The sequence below is a fragment of the Chiloscyllium plagiosum genome, chromosome 16 (genome assembly GCF_004010195.1).
Source record: "Chiloscyllium plagiosum isolate BGI_BamShark_2017 chromosome 16, ASM401019v2, whole genome shotgun sequence".
NCBI lineage: Eukaryota > Metazoa > Chordata > Chondrichthyes > Orectolobiformes > Hemiscylliidae > Chiloscyllium > Chiloscyllium plagiosum.
The window spans coordinates 14,855,298-14,871,241 of NC_057725.1; the positions used below are offsets into that span (position 1 = coordinate 14,855,298).

The window sequence follows — 15,944 nt, forward strand, 5'->3', positions numbered from 1 at the left end:
TACCTATTTTAATTCTCTGTACATATGGATTAGTTTGCATTTGTGGGTGAAGCACTTGTGCTTTTGGTTGCATAAAAGCAAAAGGTATCTCAGAAACATAAATAAGATTAAAAACCAAAACAACTGTGGATGCTGTAAATCAGAAACAAAACAGAAATTTCTGGAAAAGCTCAGGTTTGGCAACATCTGTAGAGAGAAATCAGAGTTAATGTTTCAGGTAGAGTGGCCCTTCCTCAGAACTAATGAGGAAGGGTCACTCAACCTGAAACATTAACTCTAATTTCTCTCCACCGATGCTGCCAGACCTGCTGAGCTTTTTCAGCAATTTCTGGTTTTGACATTAATAGGTTTGTTTGATTGCTCCCCTTTATTCAGAAGGAATTTTATATTCCTTAAAGAAAGAGATCAACAGGTGGTGATGTTCATTGGGGAAATGGGAATCAACAATTCTGCTGAAAAGTGTGTGTTACTGAAGTACATCAATGATAAATGTGAGAATGGAAGAATCATCACAATATCTGCACCAGGAGATTATGTTGTGATTGTTTGAAATTTTGGCATTTTTGCGTTAGTCTTTATGAGTGCAAGAAAAAAAGCTTTGGCAACGTCTCTCTTTTTAGCTTTGGAATAATTATCTACAGTCTCTAGATCGGAAAGATTTTATGATCTAAGTAGTCCTCCTGTCTCTTAACCAGTTCCCTTTACCTGCAGTTGACATTTCCAGACATGAAATGTGGGAAATATTCCTGCATATTATTTCAAATATATTTACTACTATATTGGCACATTTTAAAAATAAAGAAAATAAGTAGCTTTATGGCAAAATCGAAAGGAATATAAGAAAAAATGAATCAATTTATTTCTAAATAAAGCCTGATAGAACACTGCAAGCTTTAAGAGTAGATTAAGCACACCATCTGAAGGATATACAATTTGGAAAGAAGTCAATAAGGAAGAATTAAACACTGCATTGTTAATTAAGTGTCATCAAGAACAACATTTCTTGCCTCAAGCTAACATGACTTACTGTTTAGGCAACCACAGGAAGAAAAAAATACACCCCAAGAACAATATTCAATGCTTAATATGCAGATAACTCTTCCAGTTAGATTGATTCTGTTCAACTATTACCATGTAAACCTTAAAGTTTTACAGGACAAGTTACTAAATATTAATTATCATGCATTTATGAAATTTGTACCTCCTTAAGTAAATTATTGAATTTGAGATTATACTATTTCAAAACTAATTCTGGCACATTATATTTAATCCCTGAATTGCCTGCGTTTTTTGTAAACATCAAGCATCTAAACAGAAAACAATGTAGCTTTCACTTCTTCATTAATTTACTAATTTTGTACATTGCACCTCATTGTGAAAACCAAAGTGTTCATAAAATTACTTGTATTAAGACTGTAAGTATTTCTGCATTTTAAATGGCATTTGAAGTGAATGGTATAGACTGTTCTTTTTAATGAATGGGATTGATATCCATTTAAAAATGTCTTTATCACGAGCAGCACCTACAGGATTTTACAAACATTACAGAACAGATGCACATAAGAATACAAAATAAATAAAAACTTCAGTTGTTAAGAAATGATTTATTATTCCACCTTCACACAGGTCCTCAGTATTTCCCCAAAGGAATTAGAAGTTTCCTGACTTGATCTGCATACACAAAGCATACTTAAAACCATTTAAAGTTTTGTACATTATCATTTAAAATACAAATTCAATACTGCTGTAATCTGTTTTTAATGTAATTTATTTCTTCTTTTCAGTAATTATATTATGGTGTGATAGTTACAATACTTTTTTAAAAGCTTTGATCTGTAGCTCATTTCATATTCCATATTTTCCCAAATATAATCTCCCTTAATTAAACTAGGTGTTCACCATTTTAAAAGGTCTGAAGCAGGCACCAGATAATTGTGTCTAATGGTAATGGTGTTACCCTTATGGAGAGCGTCTCTCCTTTTTCATTAACAAATGGCACTGGATAGTGCGAAGACGATCTTTAGCTGGTGCAAACTCTGGTTGTAGCTTCAAAGTAGATTCATACCATCGCATTGCTTTCTCGTAGTCTTCCTAGGAGGAAGATAGAAGATTTTTAACATCTTGACAACAGTGAATCATTTTATCGTGCTTTTAACAAGACTATTTGAATGTGTCTGTGACTATGCTGCCCTCTGTTGATCTCAATCTGTTGATCCCAAGATTCTAAACTGTCTGCGTTAGCCTCAGACAGTTACCAGGGAAACAGCTAGGGAATGAAGTTTGTAGAGGATCCTAAAAGACAGTTTTGTCTTTCCAATTCATTCCGGATTGGACAATGGGCAAGCAGTTGATCACTTAAAGACAGCAGAAGAGTCAAGAAGGTTAGTGGTGAGATCAAGTGTATTGTGGTCAGCTTACTTGTGAAAACTGACATTGTGTTTTCAGCTAACATTGTCGAGGAGCATGCAGTTAAGAAATAAAAGGGGCTAAAGCTACATCCACAGGAGCTGCGAGATGCAGTGGCACAGGAAGCCACTTAAGGAGATGTTCTGGGTATGGTTTGAGAGATGAGAAATAAGCCAAGACAGTCCAGTCCCAGCCAGCTGGTGACGAAATGTTGGAAGTGGATGTTGTGGTCAACCGTAACCTAGAGGCAGAAGGATAATCAAAAAAGGAGGAACAGTTTATATTTGTTATAGTTCCTTACTTCCCATTTCATATCTATATTCTGCTTGGCAGAACTTATTCATATCTTAAGCAAATGACCTTAATTTCATTAACTTCCTCCAGATAAAGAATTTGCAATGATCCCTATCTTTTTTGAAGAGTATGAAGTCCAATATACTATAGAAATAAAGATGCCTTGTTTCAAACATAGGTAATCTTGGTGAATTCGCACCTGAAGTACTATGTGCAGGTTCTGTCCCTTTATCTGAGGAAGGATAGCGCAGTGAAGGTTTAGCAGACTAATTCCCGGGATGGCAGGAGACAGGCCTGTACTCTCAAGTGTGTAGAATAATGAAAGGTGATCTGATTGAAATATACAGTTCTTGAGGGGCTGGGCTGCGTGGGTGCACAGAGAATGTATCACCCAACTGGATTCAGGGATGGGTGGGGATCTAGAACCAAGAAACACAGAGTAAGGGGAAAGCATTTAGGACCGAAGGGGGAGAATTTCTTATATCAAAGTTTGCAATTCTCTACCCCAGAAGGATGTAGAAGCTCAGTCATCGAGTATATTCAAGGCAGACATAGAGAAGGATATGATGATAGCACAGGAAAACGGCACTGAACTCGATGATGATCTAGAATGGTACAGCAGGCTTGAGGGGCTGAATGGAATACTCTCGTTTCTTCTTTTCCATAATACTCAAAAGGTCTTGCATACATCACTTACCATCTTGACACACGTACTCTTTCTCACTCCAACTTGGTAAATCTAACTTACAGTACTCTGCCTCCAGCTTTTATCTTTCTCTAACCTTTAGACAGTAATTTCATCACCCACTTGCTTCTTGGATGTACTTTTCTTTATTTCGGGCAACAGGCTTTTTGGACAACATACACTTCTTATGTTATGTTGTTTTCCCCTCAACCAATTTCGTTCAGGGTCTCCCTTCTGTTCTTTACGTTTCACATTTGTGCTGATGACTCTGCCAAGGCAAATGTCTGCTTATTCATCCAGCTAGTTTTTCTCCACAGAAGTTATTTGATTATGCAAGTTCTATTTCCTAGGCTTTTACTCTTGCAGGTTTTGCAGGTCTTCCTCTTGTCTCTACCTTCAATTCCATCAGCGCTGCATTCAGAAGATCATCTGCTACCTCCCATTCTACTTCCTGGAGGCATAATTCCCTCACCCAACATTCACTCGTGACTTCCTGTATAACTACAGTAGATAATATTTGCTCATTTACAGTTTCCTATGCTAACCATGACCACCATTTAAAGCCTGAGAGATAGAAAATAGGAAAACCAACAGGGCCTGTACTAAGTCCAGGTGCCTAACTTTCTGTTCCCCTTTAAGCCTCTCCATCAAGATTTACCAACAATTCCAGCAAGGTCCTAGCAAAATGACAATGTTCATTATTGACATCTGACTATAAATATCAACCTCTGGATATATAGCATGGGTCATTAATATCAAGAATATCAACTATATAATTCAGTGATAGTTTGTGTGAACCCTAAAGGTGATCCTATTGCAAGTAGTAAACAAACTAGAGGATACAAATTTTATTCTAACAGTATGGTGAAATATTGTCAATTTCACAGAAAACTATCCCATTACCTTTAGCACTGATTTTGGTGACTGCTTCATTAACATGCTCTGCACATTGCAGTACAAATACACGATAACAGTGAATTGGGGGAAAGGGATACTTGCAGATAAATTGCACAAGATGACTTTCGCCAGCCTGGATACTTGACATTATTCAATATAATTACTTCGTACAAAGATGTAATTGGATTCTATTTCATCAGTAACCTCAAAGGGTAGATGATCAAATGACTTCAAAGCAACAGTGTGAAATGATTGAACAACATAGGGCTTCACTGTCAGAGAGGGGTCTTGGGGCCCAATACAACTTCTAAAGGGTCAGAGGATAAAGACTGAATGGTTCACAACTGTGTTTGCACTTGCTTGATCAGAAAGTTTGGAGATTTTGCCGATTGCTGCTTCTCACTACAATACATTTTAACACCTAATTTCACAAAAAAACTGATAGAGAAGTACCAAGGTAGAATTAAATAATAGGCAATTGGGAAAAGTTCAGTCAGATTGGAAAAAGACTCAAGAATCATGTGCAGTCTAAAATAGGTTTCTGATTCACCATGAACATATTACATACTCCTATTCTGGAAATCTTTCTCCACAAAGCCTGCTTCCAATACATTCCAGACCCGATCAACAGTCTGCACGACAATGTTTCTTCTCTCATCTCTTTGGCGCCTTTCAGTCATTACTTTAAATTTGTGCTCTCTCATTCTTGATCCTCCCGATCTACTCCATCCAGACCCTTCATGATTTTGAATACTTTGGTCTTAGCTTTCTTTTCTATAAAGAAAGCATAACTTCATAACTTAAATTCCTTGTTGCTAGAAATATTTTCATAAAACATTTCTGCACCTTCTCTAAAACCTTCACATCATTGAACACAGAACAGTACAGCACAGGAACAGGGCCTTCAGCCCACCATGTCGCCATTCTAAACCAATGCTATTTGCCTAACATGGTCCATGACTTTCTAAACCCTGCTTGATTATCTAATGGCTCTTAATCACTGCCAGCATATCTGCTTCTACTACCTCCTCTGGTAGTGCATTCAGGCACTTATCACACTGTTTAAAAATTTGCCCAGCACATTTTTTTTAAATATTCCCATCACCCTAAACCTATGCCCCTAGAATTTGACATTTCTATCCTGGGAAAAGGATTCCATTTATCCATGCTATCTCAATTTTGTATACTTTGTCAGGTCAACCCTCAGCCTCTGACACTCTAGCAAAACAACCCATATTTGTCCAACTTTCCCTTATATTTGATAGACTCCAATGCAGGCAACGTCCTGGTAAACATTTTTTGTACACTCTCCAAAACCACCACATCCTTCCTACAGTGTGGTTCCCAGAACACACAATACTCCAAATGTAGCCTAACCAAAGTTTTATACAGCTGCAACATGACCTGTCAACTTTTAAACTCAATGTGTTGATTGGAGGCAAATATGCCATCTCCTGCCTTTACCACCTTATCCACATGTTGTCCCTTTCAGGAAGCTTTGTACTTGCACCTAAGATCCCTCAGTATATCAGTGCTCTTAAGGATCCTGCCATTTACTGTATAATTTCCTCATACATGTGACCTTCTAAAATGCATCACCTCATATTTGTCCAGATTAAACTCTACCTGCCATTTCTCCACCCAACTTTTCAGTTGATCTATATCCTTTGAACCAACTTCCTCAATATCCACAATCCCACCAAATTTTTGTGACATCTGACCAGCTACATTTTCGTCCAAATAATTTACAAATTATTCAGAAACAATAGAGGTCCCAACACTGACCGTTATGGAATATCACTGGTCACAGACCACAAAGTCAGAAAAACACCTCTTCACAACTATCCTCTGTCTTCTAACGACCAAACCAATTTTGTATCCAACTTAGCAACTCACCCACATGACAATTTTCAGGACCAGCCTATCACAAATGATCTTGTTAAATGCTTTAGTAAATTCTACGTAGACTTCATTACTTCCTCAAAAAGCAGAGACAGGACCTCCCCTGCACACTATCTGATAAGTCCGTTCTTTTCCAAATGCAAATAAATCCTGTCCCTAAGAATTTTCTTTTAAAATGCAAGATCCAATAAAAAGGGGCGAGAATCAGTCAACCCCCTGTATAGCATCATTCTGTTTTTAGTTTCTTACATTTGGTTTTGGAGGAGGTCTGGGTACATTAGCACAGCATTTCATTGGAATTATGCCTACTTCTGGGTATGAAGAAAATTTATATGCCAATTTAAATTCAACAGATAACTTTTATGTGTAGAGCAGTATTAAATCTTGTGGCATTAAACATTAAAATTGCTTCCCTCATAACATTCAATTAGTAATAACTCTAGGGATCTTTCTTACCATTTCTTGACCAGATTTGATCAAAAACGGAAACTTTGAACACTTTTCATGTACAGTAGTCCCCCCGTAGCCACAGGGGATATGTTCCACAAACTACCGTGGAAGCCTGAAACTGCAGATAGGAGTGAACCCATTCATTTCAATGGGAAATGTTCCTTCGCTGTAGTGACTTGGTGGTGGAAAGTTCCCTATATGTTTGAGCCATGGCAAACCTCGGGTAACTGAAACCGCGGAAAACGATTCCGCCAATACGGGGGTCACCCGGTATACCTATACTTGAGTACACACAATAAAATCTAATTCTAATTCTAATCTGGAGCACTGTTCTGACAATTGCTGTAAGCCTGCCAGTATTAACCACCGTTATTGACCTTTGGGCAGCTTGATGCTTTTCTGGCAGGCTTTCAAAGAAAACCAAAACCAGGAAGGTGCACGAAGGTTAGAAGCAGTGACACAACAAATCACCTACGCAAGAAACTCACATGGAAGATGAGCTCAATTGTGAAGCTGACAGTTCTGAAACTTTTAAAAAGGAAGTTCTTTCAACTCTGTACCTATGGATGCTAAATGATGAGAATTCCATTTAAGACAACGAGCTTGGCTCTGCCCAATTCCCAGTCCTGGCTTTTGGTACCATATGCAACCCCTTCTCCTGGCTCTGCTGCAAACTGCCGAAAAGCAGTTTCCAAACATTTCCTATTTGCTGCTCACATTATGGCTTGGGGAGGTGAATTAGGTGATTGCTTTGAGAATTGCTGTCCTCTGCCCGCAAATGTCACTTCATTCTTTCTGTGGTTCAATCATCTCACTTTGACCTTGAACCAAGCTCAATGCAAAGTGTAGTTAAAGCATTCCATTTTGCACATAATGGTTTCCATGATAACGTTGTTGACTTCAGATATTTCCTACATCTTTCATTTACCACGTTGTTGAGCTGCCTTAATGTGGGCTAAAGGCTGTCGGTTACAGCCAGGTGGTGAACTGGATTCGTATTTCATGCTGCTGTCTGCTTATACATATAATTTTCAAAAAATAGATTCACATTGGTAACCTTAATCTAGAGATATAGTATAGGTTTCACACAAGTGCAATGAGAAAAATATGTTAAATAAAAGCAGAAATTGGACCTAATGGGACCATCGTTAAATAAATCTCAAAGTTTCCCAAAATTTAAAATTGTAAGGAAGGTCAATGGTCTATATCACTTGCATGCAAAACAAAACTACCTGTTCATGATAGTTACTCAAATATTTTTGTGCTTTCCAAGGGAAGTGTCATTTCACCCAACATGTGAAGTCTGAAGTCAATATGAACAGAAATTCAGCCATACCAATGGACCATGAGTTATGCTCGAACCAGTGCTACTTACCATTGCTAAATAGACGTTAGCCAGGGTAAAGTGATTGACAACAAAATGGGGGGCAATTTCCACTGCCATAGTAGCGACGATGATTGCATCATCCCAGAGTTTAGCATTGTGAAAAATATTTGCCAAACTAATGAGAGGCACATCCTGCTCAAAAATAATAAAGCAAGTTAAAGGAGGAATCAATAAGACTTTTCAATCCAGTTTACTGCATCTCAATGTTAGATCATCTACAGGAGATGATCATTAAACAACCTGCAAACTTGAATATCAAGGACTGTCTCCAAAACTAAGTTAATCAATAACACAAAAGTAACATTTTTCAGATATTGGAAATTTAGAATTAAAAGGGAATTCTGAAAATATGCAGCAAATCTAACAGCATGCGCAGAGAGAAATTATTTTAGATTGAACACCTTTAGTCAAAAAATTCCATGAATATTAAAATAACTTCTCATCTTTTGTGTAACGATGGATTTGGTATAATTTCATATCACGTATTTCCAAACGTTTATTACCTTAATTTGGATTATCACAATTCCAAAGGCTCAATACCTTGTGAATCCTGTACAAGGTTTGGTGGATAACAGTAAGGCAAAACAGTTTTCCTCAGTTTAACAGTAGCATTAGCAAGGTCTGCAAAAGCAGTTAAGGTAGGCATGGTGGCTACAGCTGCAATTTTTATGTCTAGATGATTAATTAAATAGGTTTAAGTCCTAAATCAAGAATATTCAATCTTTTGAAGCTAGGAATGGCAAACTTTAGTCAAAATCTAGTCAAAATCACAAACGAATGTACATTTACTTAGTGGTACTGAACTTGAATATTGCTGATAAAAGACACTTGGCTGAATACTTTTTTTTGGCTTAGTTCCGGTTTTATCAAGTTTCACAGAGGGCTTCTCTCTTGTGAAGTTGCCCAGAATCTCTCAGTGATCTCACCAAACCTATTTCATTAATACGTACCCTGCTTTTGTGGCACAGCTCTTGCCCAGTTCTAGCCCCAACCTACCACCACCCACTGTTCCTGGAAGACCTCCTTATTCACTGGATGTCTGCGTGGGTTTCCACCAGGTGCTCAGCTTTCCTCCTACAGGCCAAAGATGGGCAGTTTAGGTGAATTAGCCGTGCTAAATTGTCCCATAATGTCCTGGGACATGTAGGCTAGGTGGATTAGCCAAGGTAAGTGCAGTGTACGGGAAGAGGAGAGGGGGGGGGTCTGGGTGGGATGCTCTTCGGACGGTCAGTACAGACTCAATGGCCAAATGGCCACTAGTTGCACTGTGGGGATGCTGGTCCATGATTCTAAATTTAAAAACATTCAACATAAAATACAAAATTAATATGCTAACTTTCTTATTAGGTTCCACTTGCAGATGATCTTGCTTCCTGAAACCTCTCTCCACCACCACTTAATCTTGAATCTTACTGTGACCAAGGGCTTTACGTGAGGACAGCTTCAGGAGTCAGCAATGAAAGTGTGGATTAGGGAGTAGGAAAGGCTGAGAGCTGGTAGGTCAGCATCCAGAGAAAGGTCAGGAAGTGACAAATGCCACTGCAAAATGACGCCGATCCAGTGTTACAGTCCTACACTAGATTGGGATGAAACCAATTTTGAAAACAAAACTCATGATACTAACCAAGAACACATGCCTCATTAGAAGACATCAAAATGAAACAGATTAAAACAGGGACCAATCATATGTCCTCCTTAGGTTTGTTAAATCCCCAATGTCCATGATATTTCTGCATTATACGTAATCTCCAAACTTTTGAAATCATAGATTCTTCATTGGGAACAGAAACAAAGGAGATTGTGAACTCATTGGACTCCCCCCATGCTAATCTTCAGAAAATGCTTTAAGCAAATGAACATTCACTGAATTTTGGAATTAAAAGGAGGTAAAAGGAGAAGGAGGTACACTAAAATATATTATGAAGATTGCTTGGATAAGTTAAGTTTTAAAGGATCGCATAAAATTGATTGATTTCATGTTTTGTGGAAATACCTGGAATCATTTAAAAGTAGTAACTGCAAGTCCACTGTGGACTCTGGTGATTTTTCTCAAACAAGGCTTTTTAGAAATCAGATGACTGGTGATAACTGCTTCCATTGTTGTAGACCATTAGAGTCCAGTTTTGATCAGTGAGTGGTGGAGAGTTTTTGTTTTTTCTAAAATCTAGTTCAGCTGCAAGGAAGCCTTCTAAAAACAGAGCAGGAGGAAAGCTTACTCAGAACAAGCTGTTTAGCTGATTTTCCATTGCTGATAATGAAACTGTTCTGTTGAATTCAGGGTAAACATCTTTGTTCGTTTGAAAGGGTGTTTGAAGAAGCATCTTAAGGTAATTTTTCCTAAGCAAGCTGCATCTGAAAAGCTTCACAGACAACCATGTATGATTAGTGACTTGACCACCCATGTCAGGACAACAAAAGAAAAATCCCTAACATTTTATGTTTTATCCTTTTGCCTTCAAGGACAATCCATTTGCTAAAATGTTGCTTCTTTCAGAAAGTCAATATCAGTAGAGAAATAGGTTTTTTGTCGCTGTTCCTGAAGAGTCACACACATTAAAACAAAAAGTTGATAGATCTTATGTTTAAAGCCTGATACAGAAAAGACATCTAATTGGTCATATTGGTAGCTGGAAAAAGACTTTAATTTTATATAAAAGTAGGATATGCAGGAGAAATTCAGCATTCTTGTGGTATCAATGTGCCTCAGACTCGAGATATTCAGCTCAGAAACAGACCAGTCCAATTCGTCCATGCTGTCCATATATCCTTATTAAGTCTAGTCCCATTTGCCAGCATTTGGGCAATATCACTCTAAACCTTCCCTATTCATATCCCCATCCAGATGCCTTTTAAATGCTGTCATTATACCAATCTCCACCATTTCATATTGAAATGAAAACATTAACTCTTGTTTTTTTCAAAAGCAGCCTTTTATTTTTTCTAAATGTTATCAAATCTGTTGAGTTTCTCCAGAACTTTGTTTTTATTTAAGATGTCCAGCATCAGCAATATGTTGCTTTTATGCTGTGGTGTGTGAAGTAGTGGGAATATAACTTCTTGGGTCAGGTGCAGCAGATATTTTTAGTTTATCTGCTGGTCACTATATTATCCTGTCAAATTAGCTGCATTTGTATCCTAGAGGTATCCTGAATGTTTCAATTAAGCTGCAACTGGAGTACTGAAACAGTTCCACTTGGAACATAGGTCAAGACCGTGAGGTACTGCGGAAAACAGAAAAGTGAATGGATAATGTTATCAGGGAAACCATAAGGAATGAATGGATCAGGATAGGGCTTTTACATTTTTAAAAAAGTCATAGCATAAAATAAGGATAGCAAAGATGATTCTCAATAGGAGCAAGAGTAACAGTAGTTGTTATGGGGGACCTTAACTTCCCCAATATTGACTGGAAATGCTATAGTTCAAGTAGTTTAGATGGGCGAGTTTTTGCTCAATGCGTGCAGGAGGGTTTTCTGACACAGTATGTTGACAGGCCAACAAAGGGCGAAGCCACATTGGATTTTGTACTAGTGAATGAACCTGGCCAGGTGTTAAGATTTGGAGGTAGGTGAGCACTTTGGCGATAGTGACCACAATTCAGTTATGTTTACAACAGCAATGGGTATATACCACAGGGAAAGAGGTATAACTGGGGGAAAGGCAATTTTGATGCGATTAGGCAAGATTTAGGATACATAGGATGGGGAAGCAAACTGCAGGGGATGGACACTCTTGAAATGTGGAGCTTATTTAAGGAACAGCTACTGCGGGTCCTTGCTAAGTATATACCTATCAGGCAGGGAAGTAGTTGTTGAGAGAGGGAACCATGGTTTACTAAAGAAGTTGAAGCTCTTGTCAACAGAAAGAAGGCGGCTTATGTGAGGATGAGGTGTGAAGGTTCAGTTAGGGGGCTTGAGAGTTATAAGCTAGCCAGAAAAGTTCTAAGGATATGGCTAAGAAGGGCCAGGAGGGGACATGAAAAGTTGTTGGCAGATAGGATCAAGGAAAACCCTACGACCTTCTATAGGTATATCAGGAATAAAAGAATGACTAGAGTAAAATTAAGGCCGATCAAAGACAGTCGTGGGAAGTTGAGAGTGGAATCTGAGGACATAGGAGAAGCGCTTAATGAACACTTTTTGTCAGTATTCACATTGGAAAAGGGCAATGTTAGTGAGAATACAGAGATACAGTCTACTAGTTTAGATGGGATTGCGGTTGACAAAGAGGAGGTTTTAGCAATTTTGGAAGATCTGAAAATAGAAAAGATCTCTGGGCCGGATGGGATTTATCCTCAGATTCTTTGGGAAGTCAGGGAGGAGATTGCAAGCCTTTGGTTTTGATCTTTATGTCATCATTGCCGACAGGAGTAGTGCCAGAAGGCTTGTTTAAGGAGGGGAGTCGGGACAAACCTGGTAATTACAGGCCAGTGAGCCTTACTTCGGTTGTGAGTAAGGTATTGGAAAAGGTTATGAGAGATAGGATTTATAATCATCTGGAAATAAATAATTTGATTAGGGATAGTCAACACGGTTTTGTGAAGGGTAGGTCATGCCTAACTAACCTTATTGAGTTCTTCGAAAAGGCGACAAAACAGGTGGATGAAGATAATGCAGTTGATGTGGTGTATCTGGACTTGAGTAAGGTATGTGATAAGGTTCCACACGGTAGACTATTGCACAAAATACAGAGTTTCGGGATTGAAGGTGATGTAGCGGTTTGGATCAGAAATTGGCTAGCTGAAAGAAGACAGAGGGCGGTAGTTGATGGGAAATTCATCCTGGTACTCAGTTACCAGTGGTGTACTGCAAGGATCTGTTTTGGGGCAACTGCTGTTTGTCATTTTTAAAAACGATCTGGATGTAGGCGTAGAAGGATGGGTTAGTAAATTTGTGGATGACACTAAGGTAAGCAGCGTTGTGGATAGTGCCAAAGGATGTTGTGGGTTACAGAAGGACATAGATAAGATGCACAGCTGGGCTGAGTAGTGGCAAATGGAGTTTAATACAGAAAAGTGTGACGCAGTTCACTTCAGAAGAAGTAGCAGGAATGCAGAGTACTGGCCTAATGGTAAAATTCTTGGCAGTGGAGATAAACAAAGAGATCTGTGTCCAGGTGCATAAATCCCTGAAAATTAACAACCCTATCAACCTGGGTGGCAAGAAGGTATATGGTGTGTTGGTGTTTATTGGTAGGGGGATTGAGTTTAGGAACCACGAGGTCATGCTTCAGCTGTACAAGACACTGGGTAAAAACAATGACTGCAGATGCTGGAAACCAGATTCTAGATTAGAGTGGTGCTGGAAAAGCACAGCAGTTCAGGCAGCATCTGAGGAGCAGGAAAATCAACGTTTTGGGCAAAAGCCCTTCATCAGGAATAGGTGTACAAGACACTGGTAAGGCCGCACCTGGAGTACAGCGTCCTGTTCTGGTACAGCATTATGGGAAGGATGTGGAAGCTTTGGAAAGGGTTCAGAGGAGATTTACTAGGATGTTGCCTGGTATGGAAGGAAGGACTTACAAAGAATGGCTGAGGGAACGGAGGCTGTTTTCGTTGGAGAGAAGTTGAGTGGTGACTTAATCGAGACATATAAGATAATCAGAGGGTTACATGGGGTGGACAGTGAGAGCCTTTTTTGTCGGATGGTGAAGGCTAACACGAGGGGACATAACTTTAAATTTAGGGGTGATAGAGTTAGGACAGATATCAGGGGTAGCTTCTTTACTCAGTAGAACGGCCTGCCTGCAACACTAGTAGACTCGCTGACGTTAAGGGCATTTAAATAGGCATTGGGCATACATATCGATAATAATGGAACAGTTTAGGTTAGATGGGTATTAGATTAATTTCACAGGTTGGCACTACATTGAGGGCTGAAGGGCCTGTACTGCACTGTAATGTTCTGTGTTCATCTTGGAGAAGGCATGGCGTCTTCAGATACTTAGCAAGTTACAGAATTATTTTTTAGTCCAATTTTCACATATGCCAAGGCAGCTATGATTCTATTGGTTTAAGATTATGTAAGGCAAATTTAGAATAGATGTTCTAAGTCTTTCTTTGTGTATAATATGACAAAGATATTAAGGGATATGGTATAAAGGCAATTTACAAATCAGCTGTGATAACAATGAAAGACTGAAAAGGCAAAAGGGCTAAATGGATAACCATGAGACTAAGTGTCCCTGTGACCAAAAACTGCAAGATTGCAATGAGGTGGTGGTTCAGATCAGAAATGTGTTTTTGCGATAGGCTAGAATTACAGTGCATCTGATGCAAAGTTTAAATACCATTAAACTACTTATTTAACCTGATAATTTTGCCTTCAGTACATTTAAAGTCAAAGTTCCCATCTAAACTTCACTTGGCCTTCAAAAATGACTTGCATCAATACGAAAGAAGCAATATAAATATCACATAAGAGACCAGACCAATGTGCAAATAAACCTCATTATATTAACTAATCACATGAAAAAAACTCAACTAAGTGCAGTGCTCAAATCAGTAACATGATTTTTATGTGATGGGTCAGTATAAAATAGAACAAAAAGAATTAAAGTGCAAATCTGAAGACCTACCTGTCAAGGAAAGTTATAGATCAAATATTTTTCTGGAATTGCGATAGTCACTTAGAACCTTCATATACACCGAATGCACAGACTCACCAAGAATAAAATATGCAGTGTCTACTTTACTGCCCAAGATTAGGTTTCTTTCAAACCAAAAGGTTTGACAACGTTTCATTAAAACATGACATATGGAATTTCTTACTTTCATGTGATGAGGTGCATAGTGTAATGCTTGACGTAAGCAGTCAATAGCCTTCTTTCCTTGACCTCTAACTCTCCAATAAAGTGCAGCCATACTTGAAAGCACCCAGGAAGTTTGATTCTGTTGAATTAAAAATCATAATAATGAACTGATCAAACATTTTGAAAGGTTTCTCATTCAGCTAGGATAAATATTTGAAAGCTGTGGTCTCACTCCATGGATAAAAAAATGATGTTTAGACAGTGTTTTTATAAATACTTCTTTGAACATAGATGGATTTACATCAGTGTGCTGTGTTGTATTTAGATACAAGTGTATATTACGGATCTGCAAAGTGGCACTGAATTAAATATTTGAAACCATGAGAAAGTACTTCTAATCATAAAATTACTGCTGCTCTGAGCCACAAAGAGTTACGTATGGTCAGATAGGCTTGCTTTAGGTTTGCAAACAGCTTCCAACTGATATAATGTTTTAATGAGAAGCAAAGGCCAGAAATTAACACGTGAAAAACTACAGATTCAAACCCACATTCTTTATATTCTGTAACATAACATGATACATTTTGGCAGAAAGGTTGGGGAGAGGGCACGTACATTTAATAAAGGTGGCAGGAGCTACTGAAAGGGACAAAGTTACAAGGTACTTCATACAGCAAGGAGACTGAGGGGAGATTTTGATAAAGGTGTACAGGATATGGATATGGAAAATAAGCTCCCATTAACTGATTGTATGAGTAATAGGGACACAAACTCGATATTTGGGCATGACTTTTTCACTTCAACGTCAAAGAATGAGGGGTGACCTGAAAGAAATTTACAAAATTATGAGAGGCATGGATAGAATACATGGTTAGACTCTTTTTACCAGGACAGCAATGTTAATTATTAGGGGACATAGGCTTAAGGTTAAAAACAAAGGAGGTAAGTTTAAAGATGTGGAAGGCCAGTGTTTTTTTTTAAACAGAGGGTGGAACATGCTGCCAGAGGTGGTGATGGAGCTAGATATATCAATATTTAAGAGACACCTTAACAGATATATGAATAGGCAGGGAATAATGGGATACAGACCACATAGAGGCAAAACATTTTTAGTTTAGAAAGGCATCATGTGTTGGCACAGTCTTGGTGGGCTGAAGGGCCTGTTCCTGAGCT

The 15,944-nt window shown here is 38.4% G+C and overlaps 1 protein-coding gene across 3 annotated transcripts in view; it reads right to left on the reverse strand.

Annotated features, from left to right (window-relative positions):
- Positions 1 to 1,589: 1,589 nt before the first annotated feature.
- Positions 1,590 to 15,944, reverse strand: part of ttc17 (tetratricopeptide repeat domain 17) — a 95,199-nt gene continuing 80,844 nt past the window's right edge. Inside the window, exons 23-25 of one of the 3 annotated variants that reach the window (XM_043705477.1) lie at positions 14,791 to 14,910; positions 8,010 to 8,153; positions 1,590 to 2,091 (exon numbers count right to left, since the gene is read on the reverse strand). In XM_043705477.1, the coding sequence (XP_043561412.1) occupies positions 1,960 to 2,091; positions 8,010 to 8,153; positions 14,791 to 14,910 (396 nt within the window). In that variant the 3' untranslated portion in view covers positions 1,590 to 1,959. Of the gene's footprint in view, positions 2,092 to 8,009; positions 8,154 to 8,184; positions 10,382 to 14,790; positions 14,911 to 15,944 lie in introns of those variants that run through there. The other 2 variants (XM_043705479.1, XM_043705478.1) reach the window with 2 other exon arrangements.